This window comes from Oncorhynchus clarkii, chromosome 8 (genome assembly GCF_045791955.1).
Source record: "Oncorhynchus clarkii lewisi isolate Uvic-CL-2024 chromosome 8, UVic_Ocla_1.0, whole genome shotgun sequence".
Taxonomy (NCBI): Eukaryota; Metazoa; Chordata; class Actinopteri; order Salmoniformes; family Salmonidae; genus Oncorhynchus; species Oncorhynchus clarkii.
Genome location: NC_092154.1, coordinates 30,794,639 through 30,818,695, shown reverse-complemented (window position 1 = coordinate 30,818,695; position 24,057 = coordinate 30,794,639). Strand labels below are relative to the sequence as shown.

The following is a 24,057-nucleotide window of genomic DNA, read 5'->3' as shown; positions in this document are numbered from 1 at the left end:
CCCATTCATGCGTTACCGCAAAGACCTGGTGATGGAAGGGGATAATGGCATTCTTCTTATTCATTCTTCTTATTCCAGTCTCTTCTTTTCATGCGAATATTCTCAAATCTGCATAAAAACAATATGCACATTTTCCCACCAGAGATGTGTTTTTATCTAATTGACTTGTTGCAGGTAAAAGGCTGTGCGTGATGACGTAGTGCACATAAAAATAACTTAAATTTCCACGTACCGATTAAAAAAAATCAAATTTAAATGAGTTTCCAACCAACTCTACCAACACTTTGATCTTGGTAAGAGTGCTCTAGCCAACAGCTCGTTAATTCAACAAGGTCAAATCATGATGTCAGTGATCTTTAGGTCAGAAAGTTGGAGCTCTAGAAAGATGCCAGAGTTTCGGGACTTGGAATTCCGAGTTGGATGACCATTCAATTTTTTTTTCCCAGTCTGAGCTAGTGTTTTACTGAGTTCGCAGTTGTCTTGAACACACTGTAGTCGGAGATTTCCGAGTTCAACAGTTGTTTTGAGCACAGCAGCAGATCCAGACTCATTGCAGAGAAGAAACGAACTTATGTTGGTGGGGTTGCGTTTGTCAGGGCAAAGAGTTTGGGTAGCCAGGCAAATCTAGCTCATCACCGTGCACTTCCATCCCCATGTGTTCATCAAAACGTATTTAATGTGTAGCCTTGTAGTGGGAGGACCACACAACTCATTGCGTGACTCCAAGTTGACTTTGATATGATTATTATATCAACATTTGCTCATAAAGTTGTTTCCACCCCCATTTCTCTCATAATACTTGTCTAGCGTATTTTGTTTGACCGATTTCCATCAGGCCTGTTGTGAATGTACTTTTATCGCATAAAAGGTTGGATGGAAACCTTGTTTGTAGAAAAGGAATTAGAGAGGAATATCTGGTCATGTTAAAAGATTACTTGAAGATGAATCTAAAAATGTACTATTGCGTTCAGGACTTTTAATTATGGCTGTGACGAAACCAGTATGGCAATCATTTTTCCATGATAACATTTTTTTTACGCTAAGCAGGCCAAACTCTTTGGTCCTCAAAAAACCTGCTGTATATAAAATATGATGTGTTCTAGATTCGAAAATAAATAAATATGACTCTGGATGACAACATAATGATGTTTGTTTCCAACATTAGGGCTGTTTTCCTAAAGAAGTTAAATCCGCTTTGTGTTTTGTTTCCTTGCCACGATACTAACGAGTATCGCGATACTGGTATCGCCCCTGCCCTACTTTTAATGGAAAAAAATCATTCATCCATTTTGGAATAAGATGATTTAGGTAATGGACACAGGTTGAGAAAACAAATCCTGTCTCTGTGCTCTGTTACTGATGAATGTACTTCTAAAAGCTCGTAAACCCTCTCCATGTCAACCATCTTTTTATTTATCTTTCTCATTCTTTCCCCCTCCATTCATGCCTATACTCTTTGTTTTAACATTCCCACTCACACCACAGGACAGACAGCTAACCATCATCTACCATTGAAAACTTGGGGAAGAACATTTTATTGCTGGGATTTATTAATGGGTTGAAAAGCAGCAATAACAACACAAAATCCAAATGAATGTGCACAACGACTTGAGATTTGCTTAGAATGCGAACTGAACAGGACACAATCAAATATATTAAGTCATAAATAAATAAATAAAAAATGTGCTGCCAGCCCAAACTGTCATAAAAATGATAGGAATTGAAACGAAAACTGCACAATAAGAAACATAAACATAAAATAACAGCAACAACCGAAAGGAAGGAACATAGACATCACAGTACAAACAACATAATCCTGTATCTTAGTAAGGTGCCAGTACTGGGTCTCAAAACTCCACCAGATTCTTTCTTTATTATTAGGTTTCTCTTCACTGTTTTTATGTAAAAAAAAACAAAAAAAACAAACAAATAAGCAATCAACATAATCCAAAATCAGGAGGCCCTAGTACAATATCGATTGATTTCTCCCATTGGTCAAATATTCATGCGTTTTTAGAAACACCATCCAAAAATACTAGATTTTCTAACTTATCAACATTTTCCTCCTCTCCTTACAAAAAAACGCAAGTACAGCATCGCTTTCTCCAGTCTTTCTCCAATGATCACTTTCTCAACATCAAAAAAAGGTTTGATTTTTTTGTCATGTATTGTAGTACACCGAGAAAATGAATCAGCTCAAATGATCTGTCTGTACAATACAAAAAAAAAATCTAATGTTATGTACAATATTGACCTGCAAAGGACGACGGCTATGATGCAATAACATATGTAAACATAGTTGTCGTTTTGACACAGTTGACTGTGACAACAGAAAAAAAATGCAACACTTTTTCACATTGGTTAAGTCTTCGTTAGCCACATTGTTTTCAATATTGTACCAAAAATCTCTCCGACGTCACGGCGTTGAATAAACCTCCACACACTGAGAAATGGGACAAACAGAACGGAACAAATAACTGAATCAGTGTTCTATGGAAAACAAAATAAATTGAAATAAAAATGCTATCTGGGATCTAATGTTCTGTAAAGTATATGATAAAATATACATAGCATTTTGCCTGCTGCATCCACTCTAGTATGGTTGAATACCCTCTTGATTGTGGATGTCATGCATACTGTAGATTTCAAATCCTTATTTGAGACTGGTGGGGGAAAAAGGTTTAAAAAAAAATTGAGATACATTACTGCACTACCATTCATTATTAAGCATCGACTGGTCAGCCCTGACAATGTCTCTCATCCCTCAAAAAACATAGGGTGGAAGAAATACACCTTAGCCACCAGACACATACCTTCCCTCATATCAATGCTAGGCATAGAAATGGAAATGTTTTATGCTAATTATATTTTGTCTTTCAAACTTTATCTTTAATTAACTGACCATTCGTTCTTATCTTCAGGTCCCTCACACAGATGCCAGCACCACGTCACATACATCTCACATGCATGCTCAGAATGGCCGAAATAATGGTTTGTTTTGTTATTTTACAGGTTTACAATGGACAAGGTTGTTTACGCCAAGGATCACACATCTCTGACAGTCACTTGGGAGGGATAGCGAAGTAACAGTGAAGTATCTTACACTGCCAAACCTCTGGCAACGACTCCGGACAGAGCTCCGTCATCTCGTCACAACAAGGTCTCTTATAGTAGTGTCCCTATCAGCCTGTTTCTCTGTATGCTTACCATAGTGTGCTTTTAGGTCACAGTACATTTGAAAATGTTTAAACTTGGACTCATTCACTTTGAGTTCTCATGAGCAGATTTTGTTTTCCTTTTTGAATTACAGCTCCCAATATGGTACTGTCAAGCGTTTATTCCTATTTTCTCCAAACAGTTTTTTTATATTTTTTTGTTTGCATTCGGGAATGGTTGATTTTTTTCTATACATAGTATTCCTTGTCCTTGTCTTTCGGTCTCTTGCTGCTGGCTCCCTTGGCACCACTGCCCCCGCTGGGCGTTTTATCTTTCACCACGGCGCCGTTGGTCTGTGCCGAGTTGCTGATGTAATTCCGTGTCTCGTCTACCTGGTAGGAGCCTTCGTCTCTGTTCCTGTACTTGTACATGGCGTAGAGGAGGATGAGGATGCAGAGTGCTGCGGCCGAGACGATGCCCACCACCATGCCTGTTGTGCTGCTGGATTCTCGTATCACCTCCGAGGCCCCAGGGGGTACCCGCCTTACCACGGGTACGGTGGGTAACGTGGCAGGCACCGTGCGTAGCATGGGCGAGGTGATGAGAGGCCCGCGGGGCTTGGTGCCGTCCAGGTCGAAGGACGTGGTCGGCAGAGGCAGCAGGACAATGTCTGGCTGTAGGGGTTTGATCACCTCGCGGTTGTCCATTTTCCCGGCGGGCAGTTTGGGCGGCGTGCCGTCCGAGGGGAGGGATGCCTCCACTACAGTGCCCCCGAGGTTGGGTAGAGGCGGGGTGGGTGTAGTCCTACCCGCCTCTGAGGCTTTGCTAGGCCTCAAGTCCTTGGCTTCCCACTTGGGCGCGAGAGCTTTGTAGCCACCTTCATAGGCCGACGTGGTCAAGATCTTATCTGTTACCAGGGAGAAGGTGGTGTAAAAATCTTCATCGTCAGTGGGGGGCAGGCTAGAGTCGAAAGCTTCGCCAGAGCCAAACCCCGATATCACCATTGCATCATCATCATCATCATCATCACCACCACCACCACCATCAAGACCATCATCACAATCATCGCTGCCTCGGTCCGACAAGCAAGGTACCCCCGCCTCAGTGGCCATGGGCAGGGACTCTTTGGTGGCCTCGATAATGGTGAGGACGGGGCGGAGGGTTGGGGGGAGGGGGATGAAAGGAGAATGGGTGGAGACAGGAGGGATGTCTATGGGATCCTCTACAAGTACGGGGACGACTAACTCCCCTCCTGTGAACAGAAACAGGAAAGAGACACGTTAGGGGACATGCATGACGTTCTGAACGCAGACAATAGCTAATCAATCAAACACCGGAAAGTCATTACGACAAACATAAAAAGCAAAGCGTAACAAAAAACAAACAAAAAGAAATCATGTCAACATTAAAGAAAAATAATAAAGAACAGAAAATACTATACCAGTGCAAATTCAATGAAACCAGAACCAACCAACCAAACAAGACCATAAACTGAAAAGAAACAATAGCCATAAAAATGTATACATTGCATCAAAAGGCTGCAAGGGATGTGCAAGGGTGAGCCAAAATATCAAACATACTTTTTACCACACCTAAAACTCCTACACTTCAAGTTCAATAACAAGTGTACTCTTTTTGCGGACAGAGATATCATTATCGTTGCTGGCTTTGTAGCTCTGGAACCTACACACCAGGGTGTAACTGTATTGATTCTGTCTGGTCTAGCGTTGCCAGTGTCTGGCTGTCTGGATACAATATAAGCTTGAGAAATACACTGACTGTACAAAATGTTCTTTCCATGACATGACATAGACTGACCAGGTGAATCCAGGTGAAAGCTATGCTCCCTTATTGGTGTCACTTAAATCCACTTCAATCAGTGTAGATGAAGGGGAGGAAACAGTTTAAAGAAGGATTTTTAATCCTTGAGACAATTGAGACACGGATTGTGTATGTGTGCCATTAAGAGGTCCAAGAGGCTTCTAAACAGCTTCTACCCCCAAGCTATAAGACTCCTGAACACCTAATCAAATGGCCACCCAGACTATTTGCATTGCCCCCCCACCCCCTTTACACTGCTGCTACTCTCTGTCGTTATCATCTATGCATAGTCACTTTAATAACTCTACCTACATGTACATATTACCTCAACTAACCAGTGCCCCCGCACATTGACTCTGTACTGGTATCCCCTGTATATAGTCCCCACATTGACTCTGTACTGATATCCCCTGTATATAGTATACAACTTGGACTCTGTACTGGTACCCCCTGTATATAGTCTCCACATTGACTCTGTACTGGTATCCCCTGTATATAGTCTCCACATGGACTCTGTACTGGTATCCCCTGTATATAGTCTCCACATGGACTCTGTACTGGTATCCCCTGTATATAGTCTCCACATTGACTCTGTACTGGTATCCCCTGTATAGAGTATCCACATTGACTCTGTACTGGTATCCCCTGTATATAGTCTCCACATTGACTCTGTACTGGTATCTCCTGTATATAGTCTCCACATTGGCTCTATACTGGTATCCCCTGTATATAGTCTCCACATGGACTCTGTACTGGTATCCCCTGTATATAGTCTCCACATTGACTCTGTACTGGTATCTCCTGTATATAGTCTCCACATGGACTCTGTATTAATATCCCCTGTATATAGTCTCCACATTGACTCTGTACTGGTATCTCCTGTATATAGTCTCCACATGGACTCTGTACTGGTATCCCCTGTATATAGTCTCAACATGGACTCTGTACTGGTATCCCCTGTATATAGTCTCCACATTGACTCTGTACTGGTATCCCCAGTATATAGTCTCCACATGGACTCTGTACTGGTATCCCCTGTATATAGTCTCCACATGGACTCTGTACTGGTATCCCATGTATATAGTCTCCACATGGACTCTGTACTGGTATCCCCTGTATATAGTCTCCACATTGACTCTGTACTTGTATCCCCTGTATATAGTCTCCACATTGACTCTGTACTGGTATCCCATGTATATAGTCTCCACATTGACTCTGTACTGGTATCCCCAGTATATAGTCTCCACATTGACTCTGTACTGGTATCCCCTGTATATAGTCTCCACATTGACTCTGTACTGGTATCCCCTGTATATAGTCTCCACATGGACTCTGTACTGGTATCCCCTGTATATAGTCTCCACATGGACTCTGTACTGGTATCCCCTGTATATAGTCTCCACATTGACTCTGTACTGGTATCCCCTGTATATAGTCTCCACATTGACTCTGTACTGGTATCCCATGTATATAGTCTCGCTATTGTTATTTTACTGCTGCTCTTTAACTTGTTACTTTTATTTCTTATTCATGTTTTTTATAACTGCATTGCTGGTTAGGGGCTCATAAGTAAGCATTTCACTGTAAGACCTGTTGTATTCGGCGCATGTAACTAATACAATTTGATTTGATTTGGCATGAAGAGGGTGAATGGGCAAGACTAAAGATTTAAGTGCCTTTGAATGGGGTATCGTAGTAGGTCCCAGGCGCACCGGGTTGAGTGTGTCAAGAACAGCAACGCTGCTGGGTTTTTCACGCTCAACAATTTCCTGTGTGTATCAAGAACGGTCCACCACCTAAAGGGCATCCAGCCAACTTGACACAACTGTCAGAAGCATTGCCAACATGGGCCAGCATCACTGTGGAATGCCTTCGACACCTTGTACAGTCCATGCCCCGACGAATTGAGACTGTTCTGAGGGCATAAGGGGGTGCAACTCAATATTAGGAAAGAGTTCCTAATGTTTTGTACACTCAGTGTATGTTCTAACTCAGGGGTGAGGAACTCTAGTCCTCGATGGCCTGATTGGTGTCACACTTTTTCTCCATCCCTAGAACACAGCTGATTAATCAAATGTCATTCTAAACTAAGATCATGATTAGGTGATTATTGGAGTCAGGTGTGTTAGCTGGGGCTGGGACAAAACTGTGACACCAATCAGGTCCTCGAGAACTGGAATTGCCCACCCCTGTTTCAACTAATAATGCTCAAGTTTTGCTGAAAGGCAAAGATAGCTTGCTCTATAGTCTTGTAGTTTTTGTAGCTACTGACTTCTCTGCATTCCTAACATAAAGCAATAGGGCATCAGCATGAAGTGAGAAATTGCTATCCCACGTGGGTTTGGATTATTGGCCAATGTAAATAATAATGGAGATAGTGGTTAACCTTGTCGGGTTCCTCTAGGGTGCAGAGACCAGGCTACACTTTCTGTAGCTATTGTTAGGGTCTAATTCAATGAAACTGAGCAAAATATTTATTATTCTATTCATGTTTTCTCTATGGTGACTTCAGTAGGCTTCCACCACTAGCCCCTTGCCTTTTGACTTATCTTATACAGTTACCACAATGGCACAAAGTCACCTGACAGTTCAACAACAACAACTGAATGTTCTGCTTTTATTTATTGTCAAGTGTATTATATCAGTATCAGTTACTGTATGTGTGTTCTTGGCTAGTCTTGGAACATGGCAGTTTGCTATGTATCTATCATTTCTATTACCTTCTCTTGTCCTTTATTCTATTATTTTACTATTAGGTTTGTTTCTAAAAACATTCAAAAGTAACATTCAGATGTCGGTTGAATCTGCATAAACCTCTTGCCAAGGTGGCTAGCTTATACACTGCAAAGGCTCGTCACAAACAGGGCACTAAAAGAAGATGCAAATATCTAATAACAATAAAAATGATACAAAAGAAAACAAAGGGAAAAAAATACGTAAAGCAAACACAGTTCAGACTGTCAAACAGAGTTAGAGCAAACTTCTTCAACATTCACAAACTAAAGGCACAGATGCATTTATCCATCAGATGGATTAGTACGTAGAAAGAGGTGAAATAAAGTCAGCTTGAAAAATCATAATAGAGCCTACAAAAAAAATAGTTTTGAAAAGGAAGAAAGCATACCATCAATTTTGTGAACTTACATCAACAAATTGCCCGCATGATTTTGGCAGGAAGAAAACAATTTACAAAAGAAAGTTGTGTGAGAATGCTTTTGGACAAGTTAGGTTAGTTTTCTTTTGAACAATTTTGATTAATTGAGTAAGTTATTTCTCTTTTAGACAGGATGGTACAGGGAGGAAACAACACATACATCCACACATCATGACATGAAAAATAATCTTCACCATTCTGTTCAGGATTTTTTTTATTTTTTACTTTTGATATAGTCGTTTTTATTTTTATAAAAAGAAAACTGTACATCTATAGATAAGTCTTGGCTTTGTGAGAGATGAGCTGCTTTTAAGTAGCTTCTCCATAAATATCTACAGTCTGATTATTGAGCGTTTTTTTCTCCTTTAACTTGAACTTCGTTGTTCATTAGTTTTGAACGAATGGATGACTGTATCTTTACTTCTCTATGGAAAGGGGGTTGGGGGGGGTGGGAGGTGGGAGGGAGACCTATGAACAGACTAGGTAAAAAATGACATAGATGGGGGTGAATGTGTACGTCAGTTGCCATGTCCATGTAAAGGTGGCACGAAGCGGTCGGGCGGCATTAGAGCTTTTGGCTGTAAGGAAGGGATGGGGACATACAAACCATGAGCATGTACATGCCCATCTACAGAAGAGAACAGCACTTTCCACACAGTTTTTTTTTACAAACCCTAAGCTGCAACTTCTTTCTTTGCCATGCACAAATTAATAATCAATGAATTCATTCTAATCCAAATGTAATCAAAATTGCTAATTTAAATAACAGGAAAGAATATATCAGTGTAAGAACAGCTTTGAAACAATTTGAAACAGATAGTGGTGAGGATACTTGCATTTGAGTTTTCTTCTATTTTTTCTTAATAAAATGATTTCGTAATCTGTTATTGTATAATGGGTCAGGTGTTTTGGGGAACCAATCAGAGCTGTGGATTTCCAACCACAGTCGACCAATCAAAATCATTAAGAAAAAATGAAGAAATGTACTCATTAAGAATTAATGTCTTCATAACATTATCAATAGTACTTCTAAGCTAATTATCAGATTGTAAAAGAGGTAAATTGGAGCAATTTCAGTAATTAACATAGATATCCACATATATGTATATTTACATATATGTACAAACAGACAAATCAAAAAAACAATTAGCAAGCAAGAAATTCAAAGCATAAAAAATTCTCACACACTATCAAAGATGAACAACCAGAAAGCACACACTGAGGCAGACGTAGAGAGGAGGGACAGTTCGTAGGGGAAATTGTCACCACCTTCATATAGTAACTAATAATAATAACATTATTATTAGTTATTTCTTTATGAAATACATATCTGTTGTTAGTATTTTTAAAACACGAAACAGGCGTGCAATCTGGGTGTACGTCAGAGAGAGGTTAGGTAATATTGGACATTTTATATTTTTGCTGTTTTTACCATTAGATTCATGGTTAGTGCATGCTTTAAGTAAGTTGCATTTAGGGAGAGTAATATACAGTAACAGTACAGCAAGCTGGGGGTCATGGTGTCAGGAGGGGGTTAAAGGTCACTCGAGGTCATTTACCAAAGGCTGTAGGGTATATTGTTTCAGGCAAAGAACCATTTACTATTACTTACATTAACCATCTGGTAGGAAGAAGGAAAACCATTTGTCATAGTCTTTACCTAATTAATCAACTGGGAAGTTAATTAATTAACGTTGGCTTTTATTACGTTTAGTTCAGTTTTATGCTAATGCATATCCAACAGCCTTTGCTTGACAGATAAACAATGTTCCCACAAAGTTCCACAAGAGGGCACAAGGAGATGGGGCTATCCAGACCCCATGGGGACAAGAACATTTCTTTTTAGATCTATAGTCCAGGTTCTTCTGCTTTTGGCTCTGGAACAGTTCTCTGAGAGATGTGAGCGGATGAAATGGTATATTTAGGTTTATCACTATGAAAGAGAGCTATAATATCTTTAGTGTTATTGGTTGGCACTTGCCTTATGATGTCAATGTGCATGTCACGTTATTTAGCCAACAACATACAGGGTCCGTGGATCACCGCCAAGCCCAGGTGTGTAGTCTAGAGACAATGTACCCTGCTCTGTACACCAATTCAGCGTTTCTGTTGCCATTGTGTGGCTATGGTAATGTTTTAATCAGGAATCGGCTACTTGCCTTGTTGGATAAACAGTAGCATCGCTCACTAAGTGATTTCAGTCTGTTTATCTCCATCTACCCTGTATCGTCTTGGCCTTGTTTGCATCCGTACGCTCACTCCTTCATTCCTGAACATCTAAAAGCTTTTGGCAATTGTTAGCTTTCCTGCTAGATCAACAAAACCTTTGCATCCCATCCGAAGGGAGCTGCCTGGGTGTGAGAGAGAGTGTGTATGTGTGTTTGTGTTTCTGAGAGGTGTGTGTGGCTCTGGGAAGCAAAAGCCTGCCAGAGGACCTTGACGTTTTAGTAAACACTTTAATCCTCTGCGTTAGCTCTCTTACTAGCGCTGCACATTTCACAGTGTTTTACCTCAGCGCAAACACTGCACGTTCTAATGAGTTTGCTTAACGAGACGCCGTTCGTATTCGTTTTCTCAGCTAATGTCAAGACGGAGGGGCTTTGTGCTAAGCCTACAGTGTACACTTCAGCAGACCTGGAGGTACACTAGTTAGTGTTTCCTTTCTCTTTTTCTCGCTCTCTTTCTTTCTCCCATGGTGGTAAAGTCTGGAAAGAAAGCCTTTAAAAACAAAGTGTTCCTTCAGACAGACGAACGCTGATGTAGGATGAGTCAGACTAGACGGGACAAAACCAGATTGAACAAAACCGCCCTCAACTCAAATGTTATTGGTCACGTACACATACAGTACATCCACCTCGATCATCCTTAGGGAACCAGGATGTTGATCAAGATCTACAGAGAGCTGCAGTAACTCTCCTCCCCAAGTTTCAGGTTTTATTAGCCATATGTCCAGGATACACGCGGTTGCTGGAGTTGTCAAACCGGTGAGCAGCTGCCCTTGCAACCCTTCTCACCAAGCCACACCCATCCCACTCACATGACAAGCTTCAGAGCGAGAAAGTGTAGGCTGTATAGAAATAATGACACTAAAATTGAAAAATCACAAACAAAATAGGGAGGATTTCCATCAGCCTAATCAAGGTGTAGATTACATCTTACATACCAGTGTTCAAACTTGTAAACAAGGCTGCATGGGATTTCTGTTCATGTGGCAATGTCGGCTTTAGGTATAATGCCAGGAGCCACTTCTTGATTTGACAGCTCTAATGCAGTTCCACCTCCGACACCGCCAAAACAACTGCTATGCGGATGTCGGCTAAAGCGGATCTGATTGAATCCAGCCCTTACTGTCAGAGCATTAAAAGGGATATACAGCACCTGGGCTTATTATAACATACAGGTCCATCGTGGGAAGTCTGAGCTTTCTACCAAGCATTAACTTAAAAGTTCATATTTTCCGCTTGAGGTAAATCTCAGCAGCATACATTTAAGAGAAGATTGACAGCTTGTCAGAATACAGACAGCAAGAAGACCTCACCAGTTTGTGAGGAAGCACCAATGTCCTACTCTACGGGGGGGGGGGGGTTCATGGGGGTGTTCCTTATCCGGGCATGTGGGTGGCACGTGGCAGATAACCCAGGGGAGAGATTTTACTTTTAGGGGGGTGTCCTCCTGCCCTATCCCTTAATGGCAGATAGCTAGGATGTTTTTTTTGTCAGATTGTGCTGTCCTTTGTAGGACAGTGTGGCAGGCTGGCTGGGTGCACTCCGACCTATTAAATTGGCATCCTCCAGCCAGCCACCGCGGTGTAAAGCAGCAAAGCAAGTCCCCTGTTGGCCGGTCGATTTGTCGAAGGGCCATTAAGCTCACCTCACCGCTCCGATGACATGTCAGCTGAATAACCTTTAAACTGATCTGGGGCCTGTGTCGAAGTGACAGTCAGCCCGACGGGGCCTGACGACGGCAGCTCCAGCCAGCCAAGGTCCACCGTAATGCCACTAGGCGGGAGAGAGAGAGAGAGAGTCACTGATCCATCCCGCTCACAGTTCACTCTCTCCTCATCGCGCCCGTCGCCTGCCTGACGCCCCCGCTTCGTCCTGGTCCTTCATATCATCAGCACTACCATCAGCGCTACGATAAAGAAATCATGGGCTACATCGCTCCCGATCTAACACAGCCTCCTCAATGGCTTTTCTTTCCCTGTTTCCCTGCCGACTCATGTGTTAAAGAGACATGCAGAATTAGGTTAGTCCTCCATTAGATCGCTGGGCCTATTCATCGTCGTTGATACTCTAATCTAATGGCTCACGCGGTTACATTTCATCAGATTTTATTACATGTCGTTTCTCCTTCTGCTGGATGGCTGTCCTGTGTCCTCGTTTTATGCAGGCACCGTGAGACTGAAGGAGGCGCTGTGAAGTTAACTCTCTACTGTACCTGTCGACCTGCCACTCTGCTCTTTGGGTTATTTGAAAAAGAATGTACAATGTCGCCGAATGTTGTACTGGATAAGAACATCAGCTAAGTGACTAAAATGTAAATGTGCAATGTAATGATTGGCCGAATTGGTTAGGGTAACCAAAGTGATTGATCATCAGCAGCATCTTTTGTAACGATGACCCCTCACAAGAGACTTGGACAGCATGGCGATTTCCTGGTTGATCAGTCACTTTGTCAACTACTGAAGGGGCTAACATCTATCGTAGATTTAGCTGTCTAAACGAGGGTTGATAAGAAAGTAAGTTAGGGGAAGTGTCCTTAATTGTGTTGTCATCTACTTATCGACCGGTACAGTGCACAACTGTAGTTCTTGAAATGGAGTCAGCCCCAGGTGTAGAATATTCTGTTCCTGCACTGTTCCTGTCAACTTCTTGTGGAACTCTCTCAGGACCAGAGGGTAGTTTCAGGTTTGACAGTTTTAAAACATAGACAAAACAATCACAGACAAAGAGTAAGGACAGACACAACAGGTTGGCAGACATGCACAGACAAACACAGAGACAGAAATAAGACCAGAAGAAGGAGGGGCGACAGTGGCTGGGTTTTAAACCACCACTGTTGCCCCTAAACACATAACAACAGTGGGCAGGGCGGGGCAGGGTTAGCCTGAGAGCAAAGTTATGGGTGGAATTAGAAGCATAGAAAATGGCTGCCAATCAAATTCACATGCATTAGCAAGAAGGAGGAGGAGTCACCGAGAAAGTTACAGGAAGTTAGTCTTCTAGTCTACTGTACAGTCACGTACGTATGCATGCCACAAATGCCTTCTACTAGGAGCAACAGATATAGAATAGAAAAACAGATATACTTTGTGGCAATAAAATTATTTTTATGCCATCTGCATTCAAAACAGACATGTATATGCAGAAAGGCTGAGAGAAAGAAGGCGGGGTTGGATGGGGTTGGGTTGGGGTCGGGGTAGGATGTTGTGGGGGCGGGAGTCATTCTTTCACACACAACTTTCTTGAGACAGAATGGGGTTGCCTGCACAAGGCCCAAAAAAGGATGATGGCAAGAAAAGATTTTGTTGCCTTTCATTTCCTGTTGTAAATCGAAAATGGGGGATGTTTCAGAATCAGTCTTTAATGGCGCAAAAAACATAAACAAGAAGATGAGTAGGAGAACTGTTGTTTTTTTTCAACCACCAAAATATCATGCGGCACAAGATGAGTCAAAACGGAGGGAGCAGCTCTATCCTGGTAGATGGGCGGATGAGGGCACCAAGATAAACAAATAAATGAGTCCGGACAACTCAAATCATAAGAAATGAAACAGTAAGTCAGAAAAGGGTACAGCGGAGGAGAGATGTCCAGAATGCGCTTCACCATGGAAAATTAAAAGATTCAAATGAAAAAGACACAAAACAAATAAAAAAAACTATGTCATGCAACTGTTAACAGAACCGGAAGCAGGGGATCAGAATGAGAATATGAATTTCTGTGTCAACATGGTGAGAGGTATGTATGTATGACTGTGTACGACTAAATGCAGTTCACTATTATCATCACTATATGAGGAGGGGGGGGGGGGGGGGGTACCAAGTTGACTCAATTCTGACTAACAAGTTCATTGTATACTGTAGTTACTGACTTACTAACATTTTTGCTTTTGAGAAAAGTTGGGTTTTCAGTTTGAACGTTACACTTTTAAATTGTTCAAGCTGTCAGCCATGTCCATTTAATTTCTTTGAGGGTAAATACAGATGTTGTAACTCCATGACATGTATGTATGGCTTTGCAGAGGAAAGTACTTTCTCCCGACAATAGTCAAATCAAAACGACCACGTTCAGAAAAAGATAACATTCCTGCTAAAAAACCTTATGCGCAATTTCCACGCAACGAATGTTACAAGAAAACTACAAGATGACAAAGCTCTAGAGATAATAAACTGTGGAATTACTTCCTTATTCCTGTGCACATATTCAGAAACCTATCTAAAAACCTAAATATATAAATAAATAAGCAGAATCGTCGATCCATGATCTTCTACCAGGAATAACCGAATAGGCGAACACAGCATTTCAATTGGTCTTAATGGAATCTGCTTCACATTGTGCTCCGTGAAAAGTGGACATATGTTTCGTAATTAGCCCGGGCATATTTAGGCAGATTAGTGGGGCATTAATTAGTGTTCTATGATGGCATTTTGAAGGACAGCCCAGTAATTAAAACGATTTTGCTCGCTAGTGAATGACTGCCATAGGGCTTCAGGGGAGGAGAGAGAGGGGGAAGAGGTCATTCACACCATAGATATACACTCACTGGCAAGTTTATCTAGTACAGGGTCGGAGCCCCCTTTGCCTCCAGAACAGCCTGAATTATCCAGGGGCATTCTACATGCTGTTGGTAACGTTCTACAGGGATGTTGGTCCATGCTGATGCGATGGCATTACGTAGTTGCTGCAGATTCATGCTGCGAACGGCCCGTTCCATCTCATCCCAAAGATGCTCTATTTGGTTGAGGTGTGGGGACTGCGCTGGCCACTCAGGTACAATGAACTCACTGTCATGTTCCAGGTGATGTTTTTCCACTCCTCAGTTGCCCAGTGGTGGTGATGGCGTGCCGACCGGAGCCGCTTCTTCTTGTTTTTAGCTGATAGGAATGGAACCCACTGCAATAGCCCATCCGTGACAAGGATCGACGAGTTGTGCGTTCCCGGAGATGCGTTTCCGAGATGTACTGAGACATTATTTGTGTAATTGTGGCACATCTGTTAGCTTGCACGATTCTTGCCATTCTCCTTCGACCTCTCTCATCAACGAGCTGTTTTCGCCCACAGGACTGCCGCTGACTGGATGTTTGTTTTGGTTTGTCGCACCATTCTCAGTAAAACCCTAGTCATTTCTATTTCTGTGCTGGTTCACCCACTGAACCAGACAGTATTAGTTAGTACTTATTCATTCTCAGGAGCAATAGGAGTCCATCTGGGTTTATTATCAGACAACAACAACTGGCTAAGCTCTGTTGGGAACATGATTGACAGCTTGATATGAATATTAACATGCATAAAACCCTAAACCCAAGTGGTCTCAAAACAAGTGACATGTTTCCATTTAAAACACACTTAATTATCACCTCTGGTGTAATGTGTTATGATTATTTCACACTACTGTAGGGGGAAGTGAGAGCTACAGTGCCTTCAGAAAGTATTCATACCCCTTGACTCGCTCCACATTTGGTTGTGTTACAGCTTGAATTCAAAATTGAATTCAAAAATAAATATCTCATTTGCATAAGTATTCACACCCCTGTGCCATGACACTCCAAATTCAGTTGGCTGTCCGACCAAACCCGAGCACCCGGTATTGTGAATACTTAGTTAAATGAGACATTTCTGTACTTCATTTTTTTAATACGTTTGCAAAAATGTCTAAAAACATAATATTTTCACTTTGTCATGATGGGGTACTGTGTGAAGATTGGTAGAAATGATAATATATATTTAATCCATTTTGAGTTCAGGCTGTAACACAACAAAATGTGGAATAGGTAAATTCATATTTTCTAAAGTCCCCCGTACATCTCACTTTAACCTGGTGTCAAAACTATATGTGTTATAGGAGGGGAGAGAGAAAAACGATGCGCACAGAAATTCGAGGATATCTGTTCTCTATTAGAATGTTTCAGGTAAGGCAAGCCTCCGACGTATAAGGAAACAAAGGAACAAACAGGAGAAAGAGAGAGGAGGAGGACTGGGTCTGTTGCAGTTAGTCTGCCACATATCACAGTATCTATGCTGAAAGCATTTTGTTCTTCGAAAAATAGATCTCAAAATGTATCCTTTGTGGAGAAGACGCACACACACGCACAGCAAGAAACATGTCAACCATGTAAAACAGGACAGATACATTTTGAAGCATCAGTTTGGACAGGTGAACATGGAGCTTGATACTAATTTTGTACTTTTTGATTGAAAGTTTGCTCTCTTGAATGCTGAGAGAACAAAATTAGTATTAACAGTTTTTAACCATGTTAACGACCAAAGGCCCCATAGCTAAGTGTAACTTAAATTAGAGACTATACTAAAACTATATCACTGACTATAGGCTATCACGCTATACTATATTTTGGTGTGTCTAGAACTATGTATATATGCAGTTACTTACAGATTGGAGCCTAAACATAACTTCAAACTTTTCTACAGAGGGCATACTAAGGATATTATCTTACTTTCATCCAACTCCAAAGTGCTTAGAGCTCTTTCCACTCTCCATTTAGCTAAAACCGTAGACTCGTGCCACCGCGTCTCTCGGTGCTTTTAGGGAGTCTTTTACAGTTACACTTTAGGCTCCCGTGGGACATGATGCTTAGAGGAGAACGACCCTCTCTTTTTGGTTTGGGTTGCAAATCAAAGTAAGAAAGAAAGAACGACTGGTAGATCTGAGCAAGCACAACTCGACACACCCATCCCACCTGCGTGTCCGGAGTCACACTCCTCCAGATCCTCGTCGTCGCTGGAACACTCCGCCGACGACACTATGTCATCTGTCGTCTGCTGGTGGAAGGGAGACACAGAGACGCACAGAGACAGACAGACGGAGAGAAGACGTCAAAAGAACATGGTGAGACCGAACAGCACATTGAGTCACGAACACACACTGGGAATCACCACAAGTTAAAGATATCTGTATGGAGGCTGTTTTCAATCGGCCGAGAGGAGAAAATCGGAAACAAATTGGACAATTTCCTTGTCCCAAATCTTTTATTCCGTCCATCCTCAACCCCAGGACGTGGGTGCTCACATTACACCATGATTCCCGAGTCGATCCCGCCCTGCGTTTCTCGGTTGTCATAGGAAAAAAAATGCCGACACGCAACCGGCGAGCTGCTTTATTAGAGGGCACATTGTTATGTGGAGAAACATCCAGAATATGGACCCGCAAATGGTTGGACAGACTTGAACTTTTAGTGTAATGATAGGACTTTTATAATAGAAAAACAGGTTGCTACAGGGGATAGGCTATTTTATTCCAGCCTTTATCTTTTTGGTTTCTGTCATGGTAGGACGCAGAGGTAATAGTGAAAAGGCTGCGTTCTCTCCACAGCTTCATCAATCTGTCTTCCGTTACCTCGGTCCACATGGTGTGTGTTGTTGTTGCTTTCCTCTTCACCATGATTGGGCGAGTTTGTTGAGCATGGCCCGGTACCCTGGGTGGGTGGAGATTTCACTTAAAGACCAATAGAATGGTCTAAATTGTACAAACTCCGCCCACCCGGGGCACCGGTCCACGCAAAACAAACCCACACATGGTTTTGGTCTCACACGCTGAGTGCTTCTTGGCTATTGGCAGTAGTCCTTGCCCAATCTCGTTGTGGCCCTGCTCATACTACAATATGCTCATTAAAAAATTACCGGGACATCCAGCAAGGGTCTGGAGGATGGAACAGCTATCCTCGTGCATCCTTGACACGCTCAAACTACACGAGTTCCGACGTACTGATCCTAGCCCAAGTTCATAGGATTTGACCCTGATCAGGGACATTTTTTGGGAACGGCAAAAACGTGGCAGATTTGTGGTAAAATGGTGTTGTTCCCGGAAACAATCCCCTACTACCATCCCACTCAAGGACATCTAGCCAGCTTATACTGTACGGTACGTTTTCAGAATATTCCAGCCCGGGCATAGCGCCCTACAGGATATATCATCTCAAGTCAAACATCTTTCATTGTGTTTATTATTCTTTACATAGTGTTCTCTCCTCCCTCTCTGCCTACAGATTGTTTTCCTTTTAGCTTTCCTCTCCTTCCTGCTCCAGTTATTTACAGCCTGCTCCTCCTCTCCTCCTTCCTCTGCAATCAATGGCCTCTCATGAAACACCCAGAGCCACAGATCAGCCTTGTCCTACTGAAACGCTGTGATTTGTGCAGCAGAGAGGGGGAATGGTCGGGGGACGGTGAGTGGATCCCAAATGGCACCCTATTCCCTATTAGTGCACTACGTTTGACCAGGGCACATAGGGCTCTGGTCAAAATTAGTGCACTATACAGGGAATAGGGTGCCATTTGGGATACAGGCGGATTTGAGGCGATTGCCGACCGGGTGGATTATCAGCCAACCTCCACTATCCCACAATTCAGATTTATCCCCTCGCCTCTTCTCTCGGGCCTCACCTGGGGAGGACAGAGAGGTCGTATTTCAGCATGGCGGGGAGCGGCGTTTATTAGAAGGGATCAGCAGGTAGATAAAATAAGAGGTGTCACAGAGCAGGGTTATGAAATCACAACGCTGATTGAGTTTGCAGAGCTGGACCACCACGCTGCCTGCTAGGCTCTAAATATCATTGAGTTTGACAGACTAATGAAACGCGGCTGCTGCTGCCGGCACCTCCTCCGCCATCTCCATGATAGCTGTAGCCGCCCAGGAGAAGGCATGTAGGCAGTTAGGCTCACCACCATGGCCCTGATATGCCGGCGAATACACACACTCCACGGTTAGGGAGTCTATTTATTATAAATATATTCAGAGAGAGAGAGAGAGAGAGAGAGAGAGAGAGAGAGAGAGAGAGGGGGTGATGTGGTTATGTGTGTGTGTGTGTGTGTGTGTGTGTGTGTGTGTGTGTGTGTGTGTGTGTGTGTGTGTGTGTGTGTGTGTGAGAGAGAGAGAGAGACTGAAATGCTGTAAAACGTATAATATACAGTCCATTCGGAAAATATTCAGACCCCTTGCTATGAGACTCGAAATTGAGCTCAGGTGCATCATGTTTACATTGATCATCCTTGAGATGTTTTTACAACTTGATTGGAGTCCACCTCTGGTAAATTAAATTGATTGGACATGATTTGGAAAGGCACACACCTATCTATATAAGGTCCCACTATTGGCAGTGCATGTCAGAGCAAAAACCAATCCATGAGGTCAAAGGAATTGCCCGTAGAGCTCCGAGACAGGATTGTGTCAAGGCACAGATCTGGGCAAAGGTACCAAAACTTTTCTGCAGCATTGAAGGTCCCCAAGAACACAGTGGCCTCCATCAATGTTAAATGGAAGAAGTTTGGAACCAACAAGACTCTTCCTAGTGCTGGCCGCCCGGCCAAACTGAGCAATCGGGGGAGAGGGGCCTTGGTCAGGAAGATGACCAAGAACCCGATCTTCACACTGGCAGAGCTCTAGAGTTCCTCTGTGGAGATGGGAGAACCTTCCACAAGGACAACCATCTCTGCAGCACTCCACCAATCAGGCCTTTATGGTAGGGTGGCCAGACGGAAGCCACTCCTCAGTAAAAGACACATGACAGTGGGCTTGGAGTTTGCCAAAAGGCACCTAAAGACTCTCAGACCATGAGAAACAAGATTCTCTGGTCTGATGAAACCCAGATTAAACTTTTTGGCCTGAATGCCAAGCGTCACGTCTGGAGGAAACCTGGCACCATCCCTATGGTGAAGCATGGTGGTGGCAGCATCATGCTGTGGGGATGTTTTTAAGCGGCAGAGACTGTGAGACTAGTCAGCATCAAGGCAAAGATGAATGGAGAGAGACCCTTGATGAAAACCTGCTCCAGAACGCTCAGGACCTCAGACTGGGGCAAAGGTTTACCTTCCAACAGTACAATGACCCTAAGCACACAGCTAAGACAAAGCAGGAGTGGCTTCAGGACACGTCCCTGAATGTCCTTTAGCGGCCCAGCCAGAGCCCGGGCTTGAACCCGATCGAACATCTCAGAAGAGACCTGAAAATAGCTGTGCAGCAACGCTCCCCATCCAACCTGACAGAGCTTGAGAGGATCTGCAGAGGAGAATGGGAGAAACTCCCCAAATACAGGTGTGCCAAGCTTGTAGCGTCATACCCAAGAAGACTCAAGGCTGTAATCTCTGCAAAATGTGCTTCACCAAATTACTGAGTAAATGGTCGGAATACCTATGTAAATGTGACATTTCAGTTTTTAAAAAATATATCAATTAGATAAACGTCTAAAAACCTGTTTTTGCTTTGTCATTATGGGGTATTGTGTGTAGATTGATTAGGGAAAAATCTATATAATACATTTTAGAATAAGGCTGTAACCTAACAAAATGTGTAAAGTCAAGGGGTCTGAGTACTTTCCGACAGCACTGCATATGATATGATTAATTGAAGTCACATTATGAGTGTAAAAAGCCTGTATATTCCTGAGAGAAGATATTGCTTGCAAGTTATTCTGATAGTAAATGCAGGAAAGGACACAGAGTGAAGAGAAGGAAACAAACTCAGAGTTTAAAACAAAGGCTGTTCCACCAATCTCAGTCTCTCCCTACACATCTCAGCTCACTATCCATCCAAATCGTACAGCTGCCCTGGATATATTGTTTCAGCTGTGAGCCCAACACATTCTAGGTCTTTTGTTGCAGAAAAACCTCAACTAGCCTGTACCACCGCACACTGACTCGGTACCGGTGCCCCCTATATATAGCCTTGTTATTGTTATTCTTATTGTGTTACTTTTTAGTATTACTTTTTATTTTAGCCTGCTTGGTAAATATTGTCTTCTTCTTGAACTGCACTGTTGATTAAGGGCTTGTAAGTAAGCATTTCACGGTAAAGTCTACACTTGTTGTATTCGGCGCATGTGGCAAATAAAGTTTGATTTGATTTGATTTGTTTCCCCGCTTCAGCCCAAAACATCCTTATGCCTGTACCCATCTACTTGTATGTAACCCATGCTCTGCGCACTGTGCACACTGAACATGTTTGAAGCCTGTGTGCCTGAGGGGGTCTCTGCCCTGAGGCTCTCACCTGTTCTCCAATACGTCTCACAGCATAGAGACGTCGGGGTCTAGGAACAAATGTACCACATTCTCACAGCAGAGGGAACCCACGTCTGAGTTGGAAAACAAACCCCACAACAGGACAAGAGGAGATTGGCCACCGTGCGACAGGCAGTGGGGTTCTCTGTCAGGAAGTAGAGGGATGGCGAGGTGGTGGGTTGATGCTTTCTGTCTGAGTTTAGAGACAAACCCACAACAAGACCACAAGAGATGTGACAGGCAGCAGGGTGTTGTGTCAGGCAGTAACAAAGCTATCATGGCTCTCAACCTGGGAAATCCGTCTCTTACTGGGCTTTGTAATCTCTGTCCTCTCTCTCTGACCCAACCTCACACAGAGGCCAGAATACTAGCAGAACTGAAAAAGAAAAGACTTCAGGGGTTTGGGGTTGGACAAAATAAGGAAAATCTGTGTTGGTTCCTTCACTTTATACAGGCTTGATGAAAGTTCAATGTGGACCGGTTCTGAATCATGCATATCCTCTATTTTTGGAACTTAACGCAGATCAGACTGCCTGACATAGATTACATTCACAGTCAAATCCACAAGGATTTCAACTGAGATGTTTGAGATCGTCTAGGCTTCTGAAGATTTAATCCTCACCTTTGCGCTGCTGCCAAACCAATGAACTGATGCCTGCATTATGAATCACACCACCTGTCTCCAAGACGGTCAGAAACATCAATCATTCCAATGCCTGTGCATTGAAGACAGCAATAGTGTTTCCTGCCTATGTATTATGCTATAGTGTAGAATAATGATGTGCATGGCCGGCAGGACTACAGAAAGGGATTTCACAGCTGAAGGAATCTAATTCTCAGGCTAAATCTCCATAGTGTAGAGTGGGATATATTTTGGCAACAAAGTGATTTATTTTTTACTGCAATTATTCTCAACAAACTGTCTCATCTTCATTTCTGGAAGCGAGTGTGGCGGATTGTGTGTGCGTGAGCCGAAGGGGATTACAGGGTGGCGTTGCAGTGTGTGCGCGCGTGTGTGTGTGTACTGGTGTGTTTCAGTGTGTGTGCTTGTGTGTGTGTGTGGCCATGCGGGTTTGCGTAATGTGAATGATTCCAGGCTAATGTACATCTGACATACACCATATAATGGGGTTACATCATCCTTAAACAACAAAGAAATGAGACATAAATCGAGACCGAGACGACAGAGCTCATTATAACAGCCGTTACCTTTGACGTGGGCATTCTATTCCGTATTCTACACGGATCCCACTGAGATCAATACAGACAGCTTCCGACACACACGCAGGCACGCACCCACCGTAAACACACACACACACACACACACACACACACACACACACACACACACACACACACACACACACACACACACACACACACACACACACACACACATCCTAGCCATTTTCCTTGTGGTGCTACAAAATGGTGGACATGGGTGATTCTCCCTCCCTGTCTGTTTTTAGGGAACTAATCAGTGCTTCCAAGAGTCTCAGAATCATCCAGCCTTGCGCTGCAGCCACCATTATCAGGCCGAGCATATAATTACCACCGGCAACTGAAGAAATCACCAGCTAGACGGCGCAATCAGGCTTGACCCTCCAAAAAAAGGTGTCGATTTTAATCACATTCAGAACAAAACGTTGAGCTAAAAACAAGAAAAAGGCTCTTATCATAGTCACTTTGAGGATGATAAATATTCAAATATTCAAATATTCAAATATTCACTGATGTTTCACACGTTTTTTTCGTACAGTTTGGAGCACGCAATGAAAACGGTATCTCTATGGTTTGGATGGAGTATGAGAACCACATTGAATTGTTAAGTTATTTTGTTGGAGGACAGGAGAGCACAACTTTCACGGGAACACGGGAAGTGCTTTCACAGTTTCATCCATCTCGCTCACACCTGAGGTTAGTGAGGCATGGCAGGTGAGGCGCTGTGAGAACACCGCAGCACACTGCAGCTGCAGCAGGACACTGAGAAATCCTCATCATCAAGGCCACTGCCATTATAGTTACACAACCGTAATGTAATCGACCACCCCTGTGTCTTTGTTAAAAAAAGAGAGAGAAAGAAAGAGAGAGATAGCGAGAGAGAGAGTAAAATTACACATACATAATAGTACAAGAGAGAACACACTATACTTTATTTAATTGAACTGTAGTTGAATGTGTTGGACATCCCAGAACCATTTATTTATTTACATTTGGATATGTACCGCTCTGGGCCATCCTATATTCACGGTGATCTGATAAGCCCTACTACAGCCCCAACACACCCTGCCTGGTGAGACAGTAGAAAGGCAAACATGTAACACTGTAACACTGTCATTTCCCCCTGGGTCTGTAAGAACAACACAACACATCTCTAGCTCAACAGGATCTCTGCTATAGCCCCGGGTTCTATATGAATTATAAGATGGTATAGACCCGTGTCAGAGCCTAAGGAAAGAGATGGTCAAATGTGCTCGTATATTCATATACGGTGACATATCACAAAGCAGGGGTTGTTACGTAGTGCACATTATGCCTAGACTGTTATCTGAGCAAATACCCTGCTCCGCTTTCTACCCAGAGGAAACAGAGGGAAAAGCCTTTGAGGTAGAAGACAACAGCATGCATCTACAAGGCCGCATATCATCTCAAACATCTAAACCCCATTTGCTTTATTTATAATGCAACAACAGAACCCCTATG

General features: G+C 42.9%; 1 protein-coding gene across 1 annotated transcript in view; it reads right to left on the bottom strand.

Moving 5' to 3' along the window:
- Positions 1-1,518: 1,518 nt before the first annotated feature.
- Positions 1,519-24,057, bottom strand: part of LOC139415257 (neurexin-3b-like) — a 315,709-nt gene continuing 293,170 nt past the window's right edge. The window contains exons 21-22 of the mRNA XM_071163222.1: positions 17,046-17,127; positions 1,519-4,408 (exon numbers count right to left, since the gene is read on the bottom strand). Of these exons, the coding sequence (XP_071019323.1) occupies positions 3,405-4,408; positions 17,046-17,127 (1,086 nt within the window). The 3' untranslated portion in view covers positions 1,519-3,404. The remainder of the gene's footprint in view (positions 4,409-17,045; positions 17,128-24,057) is intronic.